At 56.5% G+C, this 23620-nt stretch overlaps 1 protein-coding gene across 2 annotated transcripts; it reads right to left on the bottom strand.

The window, feature by feature from the left end:
- Positions 1-8800: 8800 nt before the first annotated feature.
- GFI1B (growth factor independent 1B transcriptional repressor) lies at positions 8801-21894 on the bottom strand. Of its 2 annotated transcripts, none has more exons than XM_047769638.1 (7): positions 21401-21894; positions 13644-13763; positions 13050-13187; positions 12361-12632; positions 11669-11806; positions 10437-10701; positions 8801-9614 (listed from the first exon to the last, which is right to left on the bottom strand). In XM_047769638.1, exons 1-7 carry the CDS (start codon positions 21690-21692, stop codon positions 9436-9438), a joined length of 1404 nt encoding a protein of 467 aa, XP_047625594.1. In that variant the 5' UTR covers positions 21693-21894; the 3' UTR covers positions 8801-9435. The 2 variants fall into 2 exon arrangements, with proteins under 2 accessions (XP_047625594.1, XP_047625595.1); XM_047769639.1 differs by having other exon boundaries at positions 10437-10602.
- Between the last annotated feature and the right edge of the window lie 1726 nt (positions 21895-23620).

The raw sequence follows: 23620 nt of genomic DNA, 5'->3' as shown, positions 1-23620 counted from the left end.
CGGGATCCCGACCAGGACCTGTGCTCCCAGGTCAGAGCCACTGGCCAAGATGATAACAAAAGGATGTTTCTTTGGTGCACGCTGGGCGGAAAGGGCAGAGGCTCGGAGTCAAGGGGCTGCCAGGTGCAGGCAGCAGAGGTCCAAGCAGGCATCCTTTTCCTATCTTCCCTAATTCGAAACCGTGCCCAACGCCAGGACACTGGCCTGCACCCACGTGTGCTGTGGGCCCACGAATGCGCCAGCTCCAGTGTCTCTCCCCGACAGCTGTCACCTGTACCCTCCACTCCCTTGTTCAAGGGTCCACGAGGGGAAGGGTGGGGGGTAAATTAGGACTATGGCTTGATCAGATACCCACTACTGTATATAAAACAGATAAGCAACAAGGACCTACGGTAGAGCACAGGAACTACCCTCAATATATTGTCATATGATCTATGATGGGAAAGAATCTGAAGACGTATTTATACGTCTGTTTATGTGTATGGAGCCAAACCACTCCGCCGTACACCTGGAACTAACACGATGCTGTAAATCAACTGTCCTTCAGAAGTTCCCTTGTGGCTCAGTGGGTTAAGGAGCTGGTGGTGTCCTTGCCGGAATGTTCGCTCCCTGGTGTGGGACCTTCCACATGATGCGGCCCCAAACAAACAGCAAACAAAAAAACTATACTTCAATAAGAAAAAGAGGGAAGGAGTTCCTGCTGTGGCACAGCAGGTTAAGGATTCAGCCTTGTCTCTGCAGGGGCCCTGGTTCAATCCCCAGCCCAGTACCGTTGGTTAAGGGTCTGGGATTGCCACAACGGCAGTGCAGGTTGCAGCTGCAGATTGGATCTGAGCCTTGGCCCAGGGAATGTGCCATGGGAGTGGCCGTAAAAAAAGAGAAAAAGTGGACCTGAAAACTTCTCATCACGGAGTTTCCATCGCGACTCAGGGGTAACAAATCTGACCGGTAACCATGAGAACGCGGGTTCCATCCCTGGCCTCGCTCCGTGGGTTAAGGATCCGGCATTGCTGTGAGCTGTGCTGTAGGTTGCAGATGTGGCTCGGATCCTGCGTGGCTGTGGCTGTGGCTGTGGTGTAGGCTGGCTGGCAGCTGCAGCTCCAATTCAACCCCTAGCCTGGGAACCTCCATATGCCACAGATTTGGCCCTAAAAAGACCAAAAAAAAAAAAAAAAGTTCTCATCACAAGAAAAGAAAGTTTTTAATTCTGTGTGGTGATGAATATTAACTAGACTTATTGTGGTGACTATTTCATGATATATACAAATATCAAATCACGTGCGCCACGTGAAACTAACATTATATGTTGATTCTATCTCAGTATTAATAGTCGAATTCTTAACCCACTGCACCAAGGGAAACTCTCGAATCTGGAGATTTCTGAAGACCACAGGTATCACCTTATAGATTAGAGAAACTGAGGCCCAGAGGGAAGAGCCTTGAAAGTCACTCTGCAGACAGAGGCCCGGACAACCCCATCTGGGCTCTCCTCCCCCACGTCTCTCTCTCTCTTTTTTTTTTGTTCTTTTTCTCATTTTTTAGGGCACATGGCCTTTCTTTTTTTTTTTTTTTTTAAGGGCTGCACAGCACATGGAAGTTCCCAGGCTAGGGGTCTAATCAGAGCTGTAGCTGCCAGCCTACACCACAGCTCACGGCAACCCCAGATCCTTAACCCACTGAGCTAGGCCAGGGATCGAACCTGCATCCTCATGGATACTAGTCGGGTTTTTTGTTTTTGTTTTTGTCTTTTGTCTTTTTGCCTTTTCTAGGGCTACTCTTGTGGCATGTGGAGAGTCCCAGGCTAGGGATCAAATCGGACCTGTAGGTGCTGGCCTACGCCACAGCTGCAGCCACGTGGGATCTGAGCCATGTCTGCAACCAACACCCCAGCTCATGGCAACGCCCGATCCTTAACCCACTGAGCAAGGCCAGGGATCGAACCTGCAACCTCATGGTTCCTAGTCGGATTCGTTAACCACGGCCACGACGGGAACTCCTACTAGTTGGGTTCTTAACCTGCAGAGTGCAATGCAGGCTCCTTGGGAGGCTGCCCTGGCCACCCAGGTAACCCTTGCCGTGTTCCCCAGATGCCGCCTTCCCTGCATCCCATCCCTCTGGGGTCCTCTGCGTCCCCATTGAGCACCAGGAGGGCAGACACCATCTCCTTACCTCCTAGAATGGTGCCTGGCTTGTGGCAGGTGCTTGGTAAATAGGACTTGCCAGGCTGGACATTTGGGGTGGGGGGTTCCCTCGTGTGGACTGCCTGACTTTTCACCCATGACCACAGGTGTGGCGCTAGGAAAGGCTGGAGGAGGTAGAATGGTGGCGAGGTACCCTGCTGCCCCCCCTTGCCTTCGGGGCATGGAACCTTCCAGAAAAGAGAATTTCTCTTTAGGCCTCACAGAAGCGCGGGGAGGTCTCAGCCCGGAGCTGTGGGCTGGAAGCCTTGGCCTTCCTGGGCTGATCCCCAGTGCAGCTGCTGGTGTGGCTGGGGTGTCAAGGGCCCCCCAGGAATCTCAGAGGCCTTGTCTCCCTGGACCTGGTCATTGGATGAGGTGCTTGGAACACCCCCCCCCCCCCCCGCCCGCCGCCGCCCATCTCCCCGCTTCTCCCTTTCTCCCGCTCTCTGGGCCACCAGGCCTCTGATAACACTTGGAAGGCCCTATCGGCCCGGGAGCATCCTCCCGCCAAAGCCCGCCAGCCTGCTCCGCGCTGACGGTTGGCAGCCGGCACCGTTTGATAAACTTATCAGGCCAAACCTGAGCACGGCCGCTCAGCACAGCCCCTGTCTCAGATTTCCCTCCTCCTGCCTCCCTGCAGCCCCCCACCACCGGAGCCCTGGACCCCTGCCTGTCTTCTGGTTGGGGCCCAATCCCAGCTGGGCCCCGGGGAGGTGGGAGGGGCCAGCCCTCCGCCAGGCCAGGAGCTCCACCTTCAGGGGTCCCACCCCACCTGCCAAGAAGGAGCCAGGGGCCCTGATGGGGTCGTACACCCATCCTGGAGTTACTGGGGACCTGCTAGGTGCTGGATCCTAAGCTGAGTGATAGGCCTGGACGCAGTGCCTGCAGGGGGTGGCTCTTGGAATTGGGGATTGGGGACAAGCCAGCCAGCACTTGTGAAAGCGGACAGATCCTGTCCCTTGGAGCCGGGGGACAGCAGCGTGGAGGGAGGAGTTGGGATGCAAACCTCAAGGCAGGGAAATGATATTCAAGCAGAAGGAGACTTTTTGTAATGCCAACAATAATGTTACCACGCACACCCTTTACACAAAAATACAACTTACACACTGAAAAATAAGGAGAAGAAAATACACCACCCCCTCTCCGCAGCCCTGCTGATACACTGCTCTTTATCCTGGCAGACTTCCTGCTGTGTGTGTAATTAACAAAATGGAATCGTATGGTGGATACTGATTTTAAACCACTTTTTCACTGAGGTTATCACAAACAGCTTCCTATGTTGGCACATTTACACTGCAAAATCTATTTTGTCTCCAATTTTTCAAGTGAAAAATACACACAGGCGTTCCCGCTGTGGCGTAGCAGGTGAATGATCTGGCTTCTCTCTGTGGCAGCGCTAGTTCGATCCCCGGCCCGGTGCTGTGGGTTAAGCATCTGGTGTTGCCGCAGCTGTGGCGCAGGTCTCAGTTCCAGCTTGGCTTTGATCCCAGGCACAGGAACTTCCATATGAAAAACAACAACAACAACAACAACCAGGAGTTCCCGTCGGGGCTCATCGGTTAAGGAACCCGACTTGGATCCATGAGGATGCGGGCTCCCTGGCCTCGCTCAGTGGGTTAAGGATCTGGCGTTGCCATCTGGGCTTGGATCCTGCGTTGCTGTGGCCCTGGTGTAGGCCAGTGGCTACAGCTCCAATTCGACCCCTAGCCCGGGAACCTCCATATGCTGTGGGTGCGGCCCTAAAACAGCAAAAACCCCCGCAAACCATGCGTACACGCCTGTATAAATCCAAGTCTCTTTGATGGATAGTGTAGAGGGGGAATCAACCCTCCTTCCTGGCCCCGGAAACACACCTGCTATCCATGGTTTGAGGGACCTTCTCCAGATTTGTTTCTCTACACATTTACGTTGTGCTGTTTTTGCAGAACAAGCGCGTGATCGTGAACCAAGGGTTCCTGGCTCTGCATAGCGCCTGGGCCCCTTCCAGGTCAGTCTTTGTTACCTTTATTTATTTATTTATTTTTTGGTCTTTTTGCCACTTCTTGTGCTGCTCCCGCGGCATATGGAGGTTCCCAGGCTAGGGGTCTAATCGGAGCTGTAGCTGCCAGCCTACGCCAGAGCCACAGCAACGCAGGATCCGAGCCGCATCCGCGACCTACACCACAGCTCATGGCAACGCCGGATCGTCAACCCGCTGAGCAAGGGCAGGGATCTAACCCGCAACCTCATGGTTCCTAGTCGGATTCGTTAACCACTGCGCCACGACGGGAACTCCAGGTCAGTCTTTGTAAAGCACACTGGCCCCTTCCAGTGGCTCCGTGGGTGACCATCGTCTGGATATGACCACTGGTCATTTAGCCAAGCTCCTCTCGTGGAGGTTAGGATGGTTCTAGTTTGGGTTTTTCCATTTCCATCAGGCTTCCGAAGGTGATCTTGGAATTCCCACCGTAGCACAATGGGATCGGCTGCAGGTTCGATCCCCAGCCCAGCACAGTGCATTAAGGGATCTGGTGTTGCTGCAACTGCAACTTGGATTTGATTCCTGGGCCGGCAACTCCATATGCCACAGGGTGGCAAAAAAAAAAAAAAAAAAAAAAAGAAAGAAAGGAAAGAAGATGATCTTATTGCTAATTTGTGGCCCGTCTGTGACTATTTCTTTTTCTTTCTTTCTTTTTTTTTAGCCACACCCGCAGCATTTGAAATGTTCCGGGTCAGGCGTCAAAATGGAGCCGCAGCAGTGACACTGCTGGATCCTCAACACACTGTGCTGCCCGGGAACTCCCATGACTCTTTGTTTTACAGAAATTCCTAGATGTGGGCTGGAGGGTCAGGGGTGAGGGTCGGGGGGTGTCTGCACTTGCGGTGGGTTTCTAGGTTTCGTGGGAGGGAAGAAGGCATTTTAGGGGAGGGAACCCCATGGGCAAAAGGTGGGAAATGGCATTGGGAATTCCCTAAAGGCCATCGGGGGGACTAACAGGAAAGACTTGGCTTCCCGCCAAAATCCCAGGGAAGTGGATGGGGTGGCCGGATGGTCTCCTGTGAGTCCCCCCTCCATCCCGGGGCCCTCCCCTTCCTGGCCATCTCAGCAGGGGGCTGGGAGGAGCTCAGGGAGGCTGGCAATGTCACCTGGATACTGGTTCAGAACCACCTCCAGCCCTCAGTCCTCCCACCTGACTGGCCAGAGTACACCAGGGGGCACTGAGGATGCTTTCCAAAGTTCAGCTCCCGAGTGTTTGTGCTACTCCTCTGTTTTGTTTTGTTTTGTTTTTTGCTTTTTGTGGAGATTCCCAGGCTAGGGGTCAAATCAGAGCTACAGCTGCCTGCCTGCCTTCGCCACAGCCACAGCAACACAGGATCCGAGCTGGATCCACACTTTATGGCAAAGCCAGATCCTTAACCCCCTGAGCAAGGCCGGGGATCGAACCCGCATCCTCATGGATGCTAGGCAGATACATTAACTGCTGAGCCACAATGGGAACTCCTCCTTGCCTGGTCTTGAAGCACACAATGACCCTGGTGCCTGGAGAAGACGCCTCTGGGTCTTAGGTCTTTCCTGCTGCCCACCCGTGACAAGCTCTGCCCCACAGCATGTAGCCATTCCAGCTTCGGACGCTTCTGAAGGGCCCTGATGCCTCATCATTCTCTGGTCTGGTCTCTCCTCTCCCCAGCCCCCACACGTCCTGCTCCTTCCCTCTGGAATAGCCAGCCAGTACCTTCACTGGGGGTTGGGGGGTGGGGGAATCCCATCTGGGGCAGTGAGGCTTAGGTCATGGCCATGGACCAGACCTGGTTATTTGGGTGATGGGAGGAGGTACATGCAGCAAAGGGAAGCCGGGCAGTCCCACAGGGCTGGACAGGGCCTCCGGGTTCCCACACCTGACTCCGATCTTGGGGTTTTGTCCTGGGAGGGAGTGGAAGTAGGATGGGAGCGAGAGAAGAGGGACCAGACTCCCTCCAATCAGAGACAGCGGTGGCGGGGGTGGTGGGGGGCACTGCACCTACTGAGTTGGACCCGCACCCCGACGTGATGACCACAGAGCCCGCCATCCTGAAGGAGACAAGGCCTCTTTTCCCACTGGTGGGAGCATCGGTGCTGGTTGTGGGCTAGAGCCAAGCTGCCAGCCTCCTCTAGGCCCACAGCTCTGCTAGGGAAGCCCACGCTTCCCAGGAGCACCCTGGGGTTCCCGCAGCTGGGCAAGAGGTGAGCGTGGGGAAGGGGCACTGGCACATCACACTCCCCTCCTTGCGGAGCTGCCTCTCTTGGGGAGGCAGGGTTCACATTCCCGCATGCCTGCCCACAGGCTGACCCCCTTTCTCCGCAATGTGCAAATGAGATTCCAGGCCCCCTGCTCCGAGGAGGAGGCCGCAGGGCGCCCCACCCTACCCTTGTCAGCACCCAGGGGAGGGCCCACACACTAAATCCTGATCTCCCAACCTCAGCAGAAGAAGGACCCATTGTCTAGCTGTTCTCCCTGGCCCCACCCTGCTGCAGAAGTGGCTGAAATCCTGATATTCGTGTGGTTTTGTTTAGCAAACAAGGAGCATGCAAAGTAGCTCCGTGTGTGTGTGTGTGTGTGTGTGTGTGTGTGCGCGCGCGTGTGTGTTCTGCCTCTGGGAGGTGCAGAGTCGCCCCCAGTTCAGGACCCCAGGTGAACCTGGCCCTGCTGTGTGGCTTCAGGCAAGTTCCTTTCCCTCTCTGGGCTACGGTCTCCATGGACAGGAGTAGGGGCGGGAGCAGGTGGTCTCCGATGCTTTGGTGGCTCTCGTGGGTTGGTCGCCAGAGGCTGCCTTCCTTTGTCTTCAAGAGCAGGGCCTGCAGGACAGGATCTGAAAGTCTGTGGAGACCCGACTACTCTTCTATGCAAATCCCGAAGCTCCACCCCACCCTCTGTACACCTGGCAGGTCTGTTCAGGGGAATTCTTGCTAAAGTGGACAGGAAAAGCCTCTGGAATGAAGTATAGCCTGGGCTTCCTGCCCGGCCAAACCCAGAGCCTGAGAGTCAAGGGCTTCTCTGTTTCCCTAAGGGCTTCCAAACCCTACGGATTCACAGGAGGAGAGGAGGCGTCTGCAGGTGTCACTGGGGAGAAACGAGAAGAAGACTTGGATCAGAGATCCTGATCCCAGCTCTGCACTTGCCCACTGTGTGACCTTGAGCAAGACGACTGACCTCCCTGAGCCTCAGTTGCCTGTTCTGAAAAATGCGATGATGACACCTCCTTTGCAGGAGGCTGGGGGCGGTTAGAGACGATGTATGGAAACCCTGGACCCAGCTCAGAACCCAGAAGGGACTCACTCAGAAGCGTCCATTGCTGTGGGCCAGGCACAGGCTTGGTGCCGAGGGCTAGAGCCCAGAGGGGAAAGTTACCCACAGATAAGTGCCAGCCCAGGTCCAGTGGGTTCTGATCTGTAAACGAGGAGCCCCAGGAGCTCAGTGCTTAGGAGCAGGAGACCTTCTGGCTGAATGATGAAGGGAGGCTTCCTGGAGGCAGTGGCATTTGAGCAGGCCTGGTAGGATGGGCAGGACTTCAAGTGGGTACATTCACGGCCTAGCAGTGCTTCCTTTGTACTGGCTCCTGCTCCCTGCTGTGCACGGATAGCCTCAGGGGTCCTCCCCTCTGCCCACAGAAGGGGCTGCTACATTTATCATTTAACAGAGGAGGAGGCTCAGGCTGGAGTCCCAGGGCTAGTGAGGGGTGGCCTGGGGCTTAACTCAATCACCTCTGCAGGATACCTTTGTCTCTATAACATGCAGCTTCCGGGGATCAGGACTCGGATATCATCTTGAGGGGCCGTCCTTCTGCCCACCACAGCGATTCCAGAAAGGTCCTTGAGATGGGAAGGGTACCCTGCATGACCCAGGGGACCCAGCGTGATCACAGGGGTCCTTACCAGAGGGAGGCAGGAAGGTCAAAGGCGGGAGGACGAGGCGAGCTGATGGGAGGTCAGAAGGAGGGGCTTGGGAGATGGAGGAAGAGGCCACAAGCTGAGGGATGCAGGCGGCTTTAGAAGCTGGAAAAGATGAGGAGACAGATGCTCCCTTGGAGCCTCCGGGAGGAACCAGCCCTGCTGACACCTTGACTTTCTGCCCCATACGACTCATTTGGAGTTCTTTTTCTTTGGACGGCTGCAGCTGCAGCACACAGACGTTCCCGGGCCAGGGATCAAGTCGGACCTGCAGCTGCAGGCCCATGCCGCAGACTGGGATCCCAGTCACATCTGCAACCTACGCTGCAGCCCGCGGCAACGTCGGATCCTTAACCCACGGAGCGAGGCCAGGGATCAAACCTGCGTCCGCACGGACACGATGTCAGACTCTTAACCTGCTGAGCCACAATGGGAACTCCTCATTTTGGATTTCCAACCTCCAGATCTGTAAGAGGGCAATTTTGTGTGGCTGGAAGCAGCACACTTGTAATGAATTCTTTTAGCAGCTGCAGGAAGCCGATACGGCCCGCAGCTGCCTCCACTGGACCCTCTGCCTGAGGTCTCGTTGGTCTCCCAATGCATCTGTGAGCAGCGATGGAACTTTCCACACTTTTGAAGGCTCCCTGCCATTCCTCCCCAAAGCCCCGGGCACTAGCTTGTACCCAGCAGGTGCTTAATACATGCTGCTCAAATGTAAGTAAATCTGTATCTTTATTTTTATTTACAGCAGTTGAGATGAACAGGCTTTGACAGCAGTGATGGCTCATTTCCCCGGCCAGGGTCTGACAGCAGAACGGGAACCGCATGGCCTGAGTAGCCATCAGAAGTGGGAGTGGCCAGCACGCTGGCTGAGGCAGTGGGGTGCTAGGCCTCCCACTGGGGCAGGAGATGGCTCTGACCCTCCGTGGCAGCCAGAAAGAGGTCCACTGAAAACCAATCTGACCAGAGCCCAGTGGGCGGCAGGCAGGGGGAGGACTTCTCTGTGGGCTCCAGCTCTGGTCTCTTCTTGTCACCCCCTGTCCCCCTGGGGCTCTTCTGGCCCCCTGGGTTCTGTCCCTGGGAAGGCACCAAGCTCTTAGATCTATAGACAATATCAGCTCAGAAAAGACCCAACCCAGGTGCCACACTTTGCAGCAAGAGAAATGTTGGGATGTCCAGAGAGGGAAAGTGACCTGCCTGAGGTCACACAGCACTCTGATGAGTCTCAAAACAAGCTGGAAGAGTCCCGGCCAGTGCTGCCTCCAGGAGCCTGGGTGTGTGAGGCTGGCTTCCCTGCCAGGTGATGTCATGTCAGGGCTGGCTGGCCAGGAGCCGGGAGCAGGGACGGCCTCACTTGAGGTTGTGCTGGCTCTCACGGTGCCGCCGCAGGTCCACCTTGCGCTGGAAGCCCTTGGCGCACAGCTCACAGCTGAAGGGCTTGAAGCCTGTGTGCTTCCGGCTGTGGGTGATGAGGTTGGAGCTCTGGCTGAAGGCCTTCCCGCACACCTGGCACTTGTGGGGCTTCTCACCTGTGGGGGCAGCGGGGATGGGGTCAGGGCTGTCTGCACCAGACCTGCCGCCCCCCTGCCCTGCGTGTGTTCTCTAGGACTTTATTATGCTTTATCTCACGTTCACTTTAGAAGATAATCAGACAAGGGAGATGAGACGAATACAAAGCTGGCCACCCCTCTCCAGGGAATTGCACCCCGCTTAGGGCAGGGATGAGGTCTGTCTTGTTTATCAAGGAGCCCAGCACCTGACTCAGGGCCCTGCCCAGGAGAGGCACTGGCCAACAGCTGGGGAATGAATGAATGAGGACGTGAATGGGGAACGTGCAGGAACGAGGGAATGAGTGAATGCAGGAGCCGATGGCCTGTCCGTTTCACATCTACCCATATCATCCACGTGGACATTTGGCTATTTCCTTCTAGTAACTTTCCTGCACATTAAGTAGCATAACGTGTCCAGCTCTCCTGTTGGAGGGAGTGGTCTCCTTTATGCAAACTGACCCCCTCCCCCATCCCTATCCTAAAGCCTGAACCTTTTTTTTTTTCCTTTTGCTTTTTTTTTTTTAGGGCAGCAGCCATGGCATACGGAGGTTTTCAGGCTAGGGCACTCATCGGAGCTCCAGCCGCCGGCCTACGCCACAGCCACAGCCACGCCAGATCCGAGCCGAGTCTGCGACCTACACCCCAGCTCATGGCAATGCTGGATCCTCAACCCATCGAGTGAGGCCAGGGATCGAACCCGCGTCCTCACGGTTACTCGTTGGACTCGTTTCCGCTGTGCCGCAACGGGAACCCCAAGCCCAGACCTTTTAAGAGTGAAGGGGGGGCCCTGGGGGGCCTCACCGGTGTGGATGTAGGTGTGCTTCTTCATGTCTGACTTCTGGTGGAAGCGCTTGCCGCAGAACTGGCAGGGGTAGGGCCGCGTGTCCGAGTGGATGAGGAGGTGGGTGGACAGGGTGGACGAGCGCTTGAAGGCCTTGCCGCACATCCGGCACTCGAAGCTGCGCTCCTGCCGGAGGAAACGAGGCCCCGGGGGGTCAGGCGCAGGCGGGGCCTCGCGACCCGGGACTGCCAAGCTGGGCGCAGGACCGGACCCGGCCGGGATCCCCTGAGGAACAGGACACACCGTTGGGGTGGCCTCGAGGATGGGGCCCGGAGGAGCAGGACCCAGACACCCCCATGCCTGCCTCCCGGGGTGGGGGCGGGGCTGAGAGCCTGAGGGGCCCCCACGGGGCTCCCCCCTTGTGGTTTCCTCAAGGGTCTGAACTGGGGCCCAGTTCTGGTTGCTGCCTCTCACTTGCCCCGCAACCTTGGGCTAGCTGTTTACCCTCCCTGGGACTCAGCATCCTCATGTGTGCCTTGGACCAGTCCGAGTAGTGACCTCAAAGGGTCCCAGGGAGGAAGGGGGGTGGAGAAGCCAGCGGGCAGCGGGCACATGTGCGTTGCCACCACCCCTTCCTGCTTGTCCTGGCGGGTATTTTCTATCTACCCGGACATTCCCAACTCAGGTTGGTTTCAGGTACCATCTCAGGAATAGGATTCCTTTCTTTTTTTTTTTTTTTTTTTCGGCCATGCCCAGAGTATGTAGACATTCCCAAGCCAGGGACTGAACCCGTGCCACAGCTGTAACCAGAGCCACAGCAGTGACAAGGCTGGATCCCGAACCCGCTGAGCCACAAGGAACTCCCTGGAACAGGATTCTGAAGACAGCGTTTAGCATCAGGTGAGGCTAAGTGAGACGAGGGGAACACTTAAGTCTGACTCCAAGATGCTAGGAGTCCAGAACCTCAAAGGTGAGAAACCTGCCCTGACCACCCAGGAGGCGGGTCATTCCCGAGCATCACAGACCAGCTGCCTCGGAAACCCTGCCCGAGCCCAGAGCCTCTTCCAGTTGTGCATGAAGCCGACTTGGCCCATCAGGGACTGGAGTGTGTTCTGGGCAGGTGACGGAGACCCAGACTGAGTGGGGGACCCCTGACCTGTCACCCGGGTCAAGAGGGAGAGCCCAGCTGGGGGCGGGGGAAGCACAGAGCAGGAGTGGGCATCGGGGGTCCCGTGCTCGGCCAGCTGCCTACCTGGGAGTGGACGTGCGTGTGCTGCTCCAAGCTCACGGCGTGGCCAAAGGTTTTGCCGCAGATGTCACAGGCGAAGGGCCGGGTCCCGCTGTGGGAGCGGCGGACGTGCACTTCAAGCCCGTGGGGCGTGGAGAACACCTGAATGCGTGCGGGGGAGAGGGCAGAGCATGAGGCCCCCGGGGACACAGAGAGGGCAACGGGCCGGGGACCCCACCTCTGTGCCCAGCTCATCCACAGAGACTTGGACTGCCAGTTCTCTTGGCATGCGCTGTGTGTCCTAGGCAGGTTCCTTTCCCTCTCTGGGCCTGGCTTTCCTGTCTATGAAATGGAGTAGGGGAGGGAGGTATGGAAGGCTCCTCTGACCCAATCTAGAGGCTAAGTTGCCTGGTGGTTAAGAACTGGGAGTTGGGCAGAGCCATGTTTGAAAGCTGGTTCTGCTATCTATTTGCTGTGTGCTCTCGGGGAGGTGACTCGACCTCTCTGAACCTTAGCCCTTTGTCCACTTCCTGGGGTCCATGCACGACAAGTGCTTAGCACGGGGTCAGGGCTCAATGAGCGGTGATGAGGATGAATACTGTGAATCCTTGATCTCACCGGAGCACAGGGAGCACCGGCTAGGAACGCCTGCAGCTGTCGGGGTGATGGAGAGGGGAGGGGATGCCTGAGAGCCCACCCGCACCCCGGCCGCTCACCTTGTTGCACTTGATGCAGTGGTATGCGTCCATGCCAGGGGAGTAGTGGAGGCTGAAGTCCAAGGGCGGCTCGGTGCTGGGCACCAGAGGGCTGCCGTACAGGCTGACGGAGCGCTCCAGGAAGGCGGACTGCATGGTGGAGGGGGCCTGCCGGTAGCTGTGGCCGTAGGATGAAGCCAGGGCATCCCAGGAGAAGCTGGGCTTGTAGAATGGGGGTGAGTCGGAAGATGGCGAGTCCCCATCCTGGGGCTGGGACATCACAGTGGGACCCTCTGTGGAGGATAGGACATATTCCTGGTGGTGACATTAAAAATAGGGCACCCACTCCCCACCACCCTCCACTGGGACCTCATGCTGAGGCCTTTGGTGTGGAGCCCAAATTATTTACTGGGGGGAGGGTCTGGGTCCCCAGGGTGGCTCCCAGCTTTTCAGTCCAGAATCATGGCCCCTGCAGAGTGCCCACCTCACCCATGGCCTCGGCCTGCTCACTGCTTCCCCCGCCCCAGCACCCTGAAGCTCTCCTGTGGGAATGAGCTCCCCATCCTGGAGGGATCCAACCGGAAGCCCGAGTGCTCAGACTGTCCATCCTCCCTGACCCCACAACATCAAGGGGTCTTGCTTCCTTGAGCCCGTCCACCCTCCAGTCCCTGGCACTGGCTGGGGGATGGCTGGGGGTCCCGGGTGGGTACCTGGGGCCAAGGCCATCCTGGTCAAGCTCTGATCCAGCTCCAGCTCTGGCTCCCGTTTGAGGTCAGTCCAGTCCAGGCACTGGTTTGGGAACAGGGTGCTGAGGACAGGGCTGTTGCTCAGGACCTGGCCCCTGGCCACTGCGGGGAGACAAGACCGTCAGAGCCTAGAGCAGCAGCACTGGGATGTTTGGAGGGAGGTGGGTAGGAAGGGACCAGAGAGAGACCTGCTGCTGCTGCCCCCCGCCCCCGGCCCCGGCTGCTCACACGCAGGGGCTCTGCCCAGGATGGTGGGAGCAGGGTGGAGGCCAGGAGGAGACTCCCCTAGCTGCCCCAGGAGAGCTCGTGGACCGGTCTCCGTTTTCCCAAGCATCCAACCTCCGCTCTAGATCAGCCCTAAGAGGAGGAGCCACAGGTCAGCTCTCGAGGACCCGCTCCCACCAGGATGCTCCCATCATCCCTCGCGGCGAGCAGAGATGGGTGCATTCACTCATTCATTCCCCTGAGCTTCTCCTCACTACAGACAGGGAAGGGTGGGCTGCAGCAGCGTCCCCGTCACGTGGGGGAGGCGGAAGGCTCCTCTGGGCTCTGACTCACCAGGGCCAAGGGCGGGAGGCCAGAGCGGCTCATCCTCCTGGTCGCGGGGCTGGTGGTAGGTATGAGCCTTCTTGCTCTTCACCAGGAAGGAGCGCGGCATAGTCAGAGGGAGGCCCACACCTGCGGGGGGGGGGGGGACCGCATGGGAGAAAGGTTAGGAGGGACAGGGGACAACGCTCCTCTGTATTTTAGGGCTCCTCCTAAAACCAGAGCCCACTCTCCTGGGTTGACTAGTGTTCCCCCAAAGTTCATGTCCACCGGGAAGCTGCAAATGTGACTTTATTTGGTAATAGAGTCTTTGTAGATGCCATCAAGATGCAGTCACGCTGGGTTTGGAGAAACCCTAAAGTCCAATGTGACTCGTGTCCTTGTAAGAACAGGGAGGGAGTTCCCGTTGTGGCTGAGTGGTTAACGAATCTGACTAGGAACCATGAGGTTGCGGGTTCGATCCCTGGCCTCGATCAGTGGGTTAAGGATCCGGCCTTGCGGTGAGCTGTGGTGTAGGTCACAAAAGCGGCTCGGATCTCACATGGCTGTGGCTGTGGCGTCGGCTGGCAGCTACAGATCCGATTGGATCCCTAGCCTGGGAACCTCCATATGCTGAGGGTGCAGCCCTAGAAAAGGCAAAAACACACACACACACACAAAAAAAAGATAAAAAAAAAGAAGAGGGAGGAGTTCCCATCAGGGTTCATCGAGTTAATGACCCAGCATAGTATCCATGAGAATGTGGGTCCAATCCCTGGCCTCGCTCAGTGGGTTAAGGATCTGGTGTTGCCATAAGCTGTGGTGTAGGTCGCAGATGCAGCTCCAATTCGATGCCTAGCCTGGGAACCCATGTGCTGCAGATGTGGCCATAAAAACAAAAAAATTTTAAAAAGAGGGAAATTTGGACAGACAGACACAGAGAGATACTGGCAGAGACTGGAGAGATGCAGCTACAAGCCAAGGGTTGCTGGCAACCACGAGGGGAGGGGCCTGAAACAGCCTCTCTCGGGACCTCCGGAGGAAGCTGGCTTTGCTGACACCTTGACCTCGGATAGCTAGACTCCAGAACTCTGAAAGACTATGCCCCTGTCATGTTAAGTCACCTAGTTTGTGGTATTTTGTTACAGCAGCTACAAAGCCTAATGTCTGTCGCTATACTCTTTTTTTTTTCTTGGGCTGCCCCTGCGGCATGTGGAGGTTCCCAGGCTAGGGGTCTAATCAGAGCTGCCTAGGCCAGAGCCACAGCAACAGGGAATCTGAGCCACGTCTGCGACTCACACCACAGCTCACGGCAACGCCAGATCCTTAACCCACTGAGTGAGGCCAGGGATCGAACCCTCAATCTCATGGTTCCTAGTCGGCTTCACTAACCACTGAGCTACGACGGGAACTCCTCTGTCACTCTGTCCTCTTGTTAGGAAACTGATGCACCCACTTCTAGAAAATCCCCATCAGCCTGTCCCCCACCGCGTGCCCTAGGAGCAGAGAAGGAAGGGCGGGGGAAATCTCCATTTGTGACACGCTGTGAACCCTGCACCCAGAAATCTGCAGCTTCTGACCCCGTGGGGCCTGCAATCAGAGGCCTTGGAAAGCTGTGGTCTGAGCTCAGGTTTTGGAGTCAAATGCTCATTGTTTAGAATCTCAGCTCACCTGCTGTGCAATTCAAGGCAGATGCTCAACCTCTCTGGACCTACTCCCTTTTTTCTTTTTTTCTTTTCTTTTCTTTTTTTTTTTTATGGCCACACCTGTAGCATATGTTAGTTCCTGGGCTAGGAGTCGAATCGGAGCTGCAGCTGCGGTCTACACCACAGCCACGGAAATATCAGATCCAGGCTGCATCTGCAACCAACACTGAAGCTTGTGGCAGTGCCAGATCCTTAACCCACTGAGTGAGGCCAGGGATCGAACCCGCATTCTCACAGACACCATGACAGGTTCTTAAGCCAAGGAGCCACAATAGAAACTCCTCCCTTTTTCGTAAGGTGGGACATTCAGGCTTGTGGTGTTGGCAGGCGCATCGAACATGCTCAGCGCTTATCCTGGCTGGTGGGCTGCAACGAGGGGGCGAGTTTGCCTCAATGGCAAATCCATGAGATCGTGCAAGTTGGGTGCTGATGCAGCCAGAGCAGGGTGGCACTTTGTCCCCAGCCCCAGCCCAGAGTCTTGTCCTCAGAGAGGAAGAAGCCTTTCCTCTCTTGGTGTGGGAGGAGGGGATAGTTGGGGGTTGGGGGGCGGGGCTCAAGGCCCCAGAAGACCCCACTGGAGGCCTGAGGTCATTTTGTGCACATGGAGGAAGAGGCCAAGGTCCGCCAAGTCCTCGGACTGAGCGCTGGGCCGCCCAGCCCAGGCCCATCCCTGAACCCATGGTTCAGGAGGTGGGAGGGTGGCGGAGCCAGGCCAGCCTGACCACCTGGTACCCCTGGCTTCCAGTGAGAGCCCTCTGGGCAGAGAGCATCTGTCCCCCCCCCCCATTCCCTAAAGGTTTCCCATCCCTGCGCCCAGCCAGGAGGCTCGCCGGAGGGCGCCCGGGAGGGACCCCCTCCCCACCCGACCGGGGCCCAGGCAGAAGCTCAGTGGAAAACTCAGCTCTGCTGGTTTCAGTCCCCAGGCCTCAGAAGAGAGGTCCGCCTCCCGGGCCAGCCCAACCAGCAGGCAGGGCTGCAGGGCGATAGGGCCAGGCGCGGGAAAGGGATCACGGCTGCTCTGAACAGCAGATAAGGCGGTAAGCCACAGAGTGGGCTGGGAGGGGGCAGATTAGAGGGGCTTGGAGCTCTGCCTTAAGAGCAGCCCTGGGGAGCCAGCCTGTTCCCAAGGGGATGACCCAGAGCAGGCAGCAGAGGTCCCCCAGCTGTGCCGAGGCCTGCCTGCCCCTCTGGGGGGCATCTGGAGTTTGGGTTGTGGTCCCTCTGCCCGGGGGGGCCCCGCCAGGCCCAGCCCTCCTCAGGGTAGACCTCAGGGTCCAGACCTGCTAAGTGGGATCACAAACCAGCCACAAGCCTGAGAAGGGCCTGGCGTGGTGCAAGAGCAGCGGGAGCGCCGAGGGGGTGGCGGTGCTCAGCCCACAGAGGCGAGGCTTTGGGAAGGAGGTGCCGCCTGGGTCCTGTCCTGCCTGGTCCCAGCCCCGGCGCCTGGTCTAAGGCCGGCCTGCTCTGTGGATGTGGGGACCAGCCCTGACCAGGAGCCAGACATGCTCCCGCACCTCCCCTCTGGGCTCTGAAAGGAGGGGGTGGGACTTGAAGGCCTCTGGGGGCCCATGGAGCTGTCAGATTTTGACTCTGAAGGCTCGGCCGGCCTGCCATCCTTCCCAGGCTTGTGGGGCAGCCCATCGTGGCCTTATCTCCCAGAGACACGTCTTCCTCCTCCGCCCTCCCCCAGGCTCCCCACACCCCCTTCCTTCCCCCTTCTGACTCTTGGCTTCTGAGGAGCCCCCGAGGAGGCCAGACCCTCGGCAGAGCAGGAAGAGACCCCCATTCTCTGGGGGAGGGCTGGGGGCTCGGTTCCCCTTGCCTTTGGTTCTAGGGGGCCTCCAGGACAGTGGTCTGTCTTTCCATCCAAAGATGATTATTTTTAAAGCTTAGTATTTATCAGTAAATCAGCTAGAACCAGAGGTAGGTATTAAAGCCGCTGAGCTAGAACATCAGGAAATATTCTTGCAACCTGAATCTGCAAAACCCTAGCTCCGTTAATTCTGACCTGTGAGCTTTGGGGCAATCACCCCATTTTACAGAGGAGGAACTGAGGCTCAGAGAAGGGCTCTCCATCCCAGGGCGGAGCGAGGCAGAGATGGACCTGGTCGTCCGCTCCCCGGGCCTCGGTGCTCCTGACGGTCAGACCGCGGGGTGGGCACTTGCTCAGGGCAGAGGGAACTGACAAACTAAGCAGGAACCCAGGACAGCGTAGAGCTCCCCACGTGCACTGTCATTAAACCTGACACCCTGAAGTTCCTGCTGTGGCACAAAGGGATCAGCGGCGTCTTGGGAGCACTGAGACGCAGGTTCAATCCCCGGCCCAGCACAGTGGGTTAAGGATCCGGTGTTGCCACAGCAGCCACTTAGATGGAAACTGCAGCTTGGATCTGACCCCTGGCCCGGGAACTCCATATGCCGCAGAGCAGCCAAAAAAACCCCTGATCCCCACTGAGTCAAACGAAGCAGTGTCCAACTTCCCGAGTCACGGGGTAAGGGGGTGGGCACGGAGTCTGAGAGGCAAGCGGCTTGTCCTGGGCCTCACAGCAGAGCTGGGCCCTGTGCTCCTGCCCTGCTCGGATCTGACTCCTGGCCCGGTGCTCTGCTCATCTGATGAAAGAGCGCCTGCCTGGGGCAGGGACGCGGGCTTGATGGCTGGGCAAGATGATGGGAAAATCAAATTCCTCAGCTCTGTGGTCTTTTCCAGGGCCCAGCTGGCCCCGCCTGGGTTCCTGAGGCGTTTGGGGTGGAGAGGCAGGCAAGGGAACAGGTGTCTTTTAGGAAGATCTCCGAGGGACCACGAGGAGATCCTGAACCATAGCGAATTGGAAACTGAGGTGACAACACAACCATGGCACTTGTGTGGTTCAGAAGTACTTACACGGGGGACAAGGGGGTCCCCGTTTCCAGGGTTCCCCCGATGGGAGAAGGTTTCTCAGGGCCACTCTACTGACCCCCGGCCCCACCTCCTCCCGACGCCTCCCGAGACGGTTCTCTCCGGGAAGCCTGGCAAAGTGACAGCAGCACAACCAACCCCACGGCTGAGCCTTCAAGCTCACCGTGGGGGCCAAAGGCACCCAAAAAGAACTTCCTTTTGACCCCTGGGAGCTGAGTGGGGAAAAAAAAAAGAAAAACAGGAACCAATCACCTATCCTGTAGTTAATTAACAACCACGCCGTTTTGATTCACACGAACCTGTTCTGAGAAAGAGCTGAGAGCAGAGATTGTGAAAGAAGCCCAAGATTTCTTCATAAAACAGAGGCCTTGATGGTATCGGGCCTCCGGAAAGAGCCCCACTGTTAAGATCGCTTCAAAAACCCCCAATCCCGATAGAGGGTCCTCTGACCCTGAGCCAGAATCTCGGCCAGGGCTTCTGAAGGGGGGCCACGCTGCACCCCAACTTCCAGATGGACTCAGAGCAGCAGACCTGTGGTTCTGGTGCAAGGAGGCGAGTCCCATGGGCCTGAGTCGGATCCTGTGACCTTGAGCTCGACCGTGTCAGCCACCAACCTGAGGCTTGGTTTTCCTATCTCTCAAAAGGGACGGTTGGACTTCAAGATTTCTAAACTTCCCTTTTGCTCTAAAATCCCATGCCGGGGTTCGTTGGCTTTTAAGCGCGGGACGGACCCACCTTGACCATGAAACTCATCGCTGGGGCTTCCGTTTTTGGAAGGGTTGGGTAAGACTCCGTTGTTTCTCAGTGTCTGCTACAGAGGACAATGGGACTTCCTTTATGTTTAAAGACATGCCTCAAGGGGAAATAAACAAAGACGAAAAGACACCCTTTCCATGTAGGAGTCGGGGGAAGTGAGCCCAGGTTGTGCTATGGGCCCCCGCAGAGAGCGGTTATTATTTAATTTGAAATTTGGAAGGATTTCTCAGATGCCTCCTCCTAAGTTCAGGGAAGGCCACATCGAACGTGGGGGAATCCAACCTCTAGATGTGCAGCCCAAAGAACCGAAAGCTGGCACCTGACCCGACATGACACACTCCTGTTCACAGCAACGTTATTCACCACAGTCAAAAGGTGGAAACAGCCCAACCACCCGTCAGTCAATGAAAAGGACTAACCAAATGTCCTACAGACAGAGTGATGGAAGCGTATTCAGTCCTCAAAAGGGAAGCGATCCTGACACACGCAGTAAGATGGATAGACACTGATGACATTATCTTGTGTGAAATTAAACCAGATACTGGAGTTCCCATCATGGCACAGTGGAAACAAATCCGACGAGGAACCATGAGGTTGCAGGTTTGATCCCTGGCCTCGCTCAGTGGGTTAAGGATCGGGTGTTGCCGTGAGCTATGGTGTGGGTCGCAGATACAGCTCAGATCTGCTGTGGCTGTGGCTCTGGTGGAGGCCGGCGGCTACAGCTCTGATTAGACCCCTAGCCTGGGAACCCCCATATGCCATGGGTGCGGCCCTCAAAAGACGAAAGACAAAAAAGAAAGGAAGAAAGAAACCAGATACCAAAGGACAAATCCTGCATGAGTCCATTTAAGTGAGTTACCCAGAGAGATCAAATTCAAGGAGAGAAAGTTGGATGGTGGGGGCTGGGGGCTTGGGGCCGGGGGGGGAGGAAGGAACAGGGAATTATGGTTTACTGGTGACAAAGTTTCAGTCTTTTGCAAATGAAAACCGTTGTGTACATGGACAGTGGTGTGGGAGCACAACAGTGTAAACACACGGAATGCCTCTGAACCGTCCACTTAAACAGGGTTAAAATGGTCAATTTCATATTGTGGGTATTTCACCTCAATAAAAGCAAGAAGGAGGGAAAAAACATTTCCGGAGCATCTCTGAATTAGAGGCTCAAACAGCTCGCATTGGTTAGAACTCCTGGAAACAAGGGAACGAAAACCGCCCTCTAGGTTTTGAGTGACTCCATCAATCAAACCTAACCCAGGTATAGCTCTCCGTGGTCCCCAAGCGCTTTCTGCTGGGAAGCCGAAGGACCAAACCCTCAGTCTGGGTTGGAAGAAACCACACATCCACAAACCTTCTTATCCCAAGAGCCCCTCCTGCACCACCTCTGAGGAGGAGTAACTTGCCCCCTGACGAAGGCTGGACCCTTTTACCCACTGCCCGCTAAGAAACAGGCAGCCACGTGAGCCCAGCTGGGCAGAGGCAGTCCAGCTGGCTTCTCCCAGATCCACATCCAGAGACTGCGAATTAACGTGCACCCCACCTAAGGTTATCTCGTGAAAATGGCGGCCTTTCTCCCCAGAAAAATGTGGGCACATACCCACGGTGATTCTGTGGACTGCTCGTCTTAACAAGCCCTACTATGTGTATATACTGGCTGTGTCTGCAGCATGTGGAAGTTCCTGGGCCAGGGATTGAACCTGAGCTGCTGCAGTGACAGCGTGGGATCCTTAGCCTGCTGCACCACAAGGGAACTCCAATAAGCCCTTCTTCCGAGCGAGCACCTCTCCCCAGATGCCTAGACTCTAACTTGGCTTGTTCTTCAAGATTAGGTAAAAGAGAGTGAGTTTCTACCTCCCCATCTCTAGTTCCTGGCGCTGGGAGATGCACCCCTCAATACGCTTCAGATAAGAAGAGCCCGACTCTCCCAGTGTCCCTGGAGTTTGGTGAAGGTGGCCTGGGGCTGCGGGTCCTGAAGCCGGCACTTCCTTCAGAGTCCTCTACCCCTTCTCTTATTTCACAGCCAAAGAGAGGCTCAGAGTGCCCTGGGGACAGGGCCAACCTGTGCCTGAAGGCGGGTACCAACTCAGACACCTCCACGTGGGTCCTGCATGGGCTGCCCAGGCCCCTGGGAGAGCTGGGCACGGGGTATCGTGCAGGCAGTGGGTATCTGTGAGCCTGGAATCGAGTCTTGAAAGGATGTTCTTGCAGAGCTGGTGGAAGGAATAGGGGCTCTCGGCATCTCAGATAAGACTGTCTCCTTACCACCTCTTCTCTCCTGAGTCCCAGGGCTGAAAGCCACCTCCCGTTAAAGAGATGTTTCCAGCCCACCTTAATCCTCCCAGGATTGCTAAAGGGACTAGGTAACCCGCTGGGAAACCAACGAAGTCAGATATGCAAATTTTAAAAGGAGAGGTAGGGGCCTTCGAAGCACTCACCTGTCTGAGCTCGGCGCCTCCTGTCCCGCGGTGGGAACCTCGCTGCCTTCCTCTGGGGAATCGGAGCCACCCGGCAAACTTCGTGACTCTCTGCACAAATAGATACTTCTCCTTTTTTTTTTTTTCTCCTCTCTCTCTCTCTCTTTTTTTTTCCTCTTCTGTTCCCCTCCCTGATTTTCAATCTGATTATTTGTGTCAAAATCTGGCGGTGAAGGAACAGCCAATAGAGAGAGCTCGAGAGCGCTGGGCTGTATTTGCTTATCAAAGCTCTCGGCGACTCAAGACGCTTCATTCTCTTCCCTCCCTCCGCGCCCGGAGCGGCGCTTTCTCTCCAGAACTTTTTAACAGCATGTGCATTCAAAAAGTAATGGCTAAATTATTAAATCCAAAAAGTTAAAGTCAAAATAAAACTTTAATTTATAAACCTTATTTTGTACAGAGAACTCACAAGTTAGTCTCTTCCTTTCACTTTCTTTTCTTTCCCTTTTTTTTGGGGGGGTCCTTTTTTTTAGGGCTGCACCTGCGGCATATGGAGGTTCCCAGGCTAGGGGTCCAACCCGAGCTACAGCTGCCGGCCTCGACCACAGCCACGGCAACGCGGGATCCGAGCCGCATCTCTGACTTACACCACAGCTCACGGCAACGCCGCATCCTTGACTAGCTGAGCGAGGCCAGGGATTGAACCCGCAACCCCATGGTTCCTAGTCGGATTCGTTTCCGTTGCGCAACGACAAGAACTCCCTTTTTCTTTCCTTCCTTCTTTCTCTTCTTTCCTTTTTTCTTTTTCTTCTCCCCCGCCCCCGGCACCCCCTTCCTTTCCCTTCGCCTTCTTTCCGTCTTTCTCCCTTTCTTCCTTTCCTCTCCTTCCCCCTGGAAGCTCAGGCGCTCCCGGAGAAAGCCCTCACCTTGTGCTATTAAAGGCCGCTTTTGCATTTAGAGTGGCCTCTCTTGTCCTTGCAGAGGTTGCCGTTGAGGGGTGGAAAAAAAAAAAAAAGCAAAAAGTCAAATTCACGCGTCCCCAGACTTGGCCCCAGAACGGGTGAGGAGCAGCGGGTGTGGTTTTGAACGCGGGTGCTTCCCGCTGTACCTCCGCCACCCAGGTTCGGGGCAGGATGAGCTTGGGTCCCAGGCCCGCGTGTGTCGCCATCTGGTGGCCGCGGAGGAGCCGTGGGAGGCCGAGGGTGGGGGTGGGGGGCCAGGTGTCCCCACCTAGGAGGGATGGGCGTGGGAAGCTGGGACGGCCCGGTCCGGATATTTCATCCTGTCGGGCACCGAGCCCCACCCCCGAGCCCCCAGGCCCGACCCCCCACCTCCTCCTTCCTCTTCGGCCCCTCCAGCCTCCTCGGGCTTCCGGGCCGCCTGATGTATTTCAGGAGGTTTTGCATACGGGGAGCACTCACAAAACAGCACTGTTAGGCTGATTTGCATGCTCTGCCAGCCCAGCGCTGGAGAGATTAGGTTTCCCGCAAAAAGAAAACAAGTTTGGCGACAGGAAGCCCCAACATAACTGAAGTCCCAGGTCCGACGCAGAGAGCAAGTGGGGGGAGGTTCGGGAGACCCCACTGCTGTTGGGCGGGGGTCCCGCCGGTCTAGGCGGTGCTCCTGGGGCCGGGGGTCCCAACCGGGGGCCAAACGCAGGAGGCAGTCTCTGTCTTCCTGACGGAGAGGGACTAGTGGAAACACCTGCAACCTTCCTTGGGTGCTGCACTTGGCCCACAGGCAACTGGAACGGTTTGTCATTATGCAGAAAACTTGACAAATAAGTCAAGGGTGTAAAGAAAAATTAAAAATAATTGGAAAGTGGTTACATTAGAAAAGAAAAATCAAAAGTAATTCAAGGGCTTGTCCCTTAACTTGAATGTCTACCCCCTTTTTGTGTGTGTGTGTGTGCTTTTTAGGGCCGCATCTGCCACCTATGGAGGTTCCAGGCTAGGGGTCTAATCAGAGCTACAGCTGCCCGCCGTGTAGACACCAGAGCCACAGCAACACCAGCTCCAAGCAGTGTCGGCAACCTACACCACAGCTCACAGCAACGCCAGACCCTTGATCTGCTGAGCAAGGCCAGGGATTGAACCCGCAACCTCATGGTTGCTAGTTGGATTCATTTCCACTGCGCCATGACAGGAACACCAAATGTCCCCCTTTCTTCTGGCCTTGCCTGTGGCATGTGGAAGTTCCCTGGCCAGGGATTGAACCTGAGCCACAGCGGCGACCCGAGCT

The sequence above is a fragment of the Phacochoerus africanus genome, chromosome 2 (assembly GCF_016906955.1).
Source record: "Phacochoerus africanus isolate WHEZ1 chromosome 2, ROS_Pafr_v1, whole genome shotgun sequence".
NCBI lineage: Eukaryota > Metazoa > Chordata > Mammalia > Artiodactyla > Suidae > Phacochoerus > Phacochoerus africanus.
This window is presented reverse-complemented; position numbering and strand designations above follow the sequence as displayed.

Coding starts and splice junctions, on each gene's coding strand:
- GFI1B (XM_047769638.1), bottom strand. CDS start 21,692: ATGAAGCGTCTTGAGTCGCCGAGAGCTTTGATAAGCAAATACAGCCCA. Junction 11,807..12,360: donor ACTGCATCAAGTGCAACAAG/GTGAGCGGCCGG, acceptor GCACGCATTCAG/GTGTTCTCCACGCCCCACGG. Junction 10,702..11,668: donor ACACGCACGTCCACTCCCAG/GTAGGCAGCTGG, acceptor CCTGTTCCTCAG/GGGATCCCGGCCGGGTCCGG.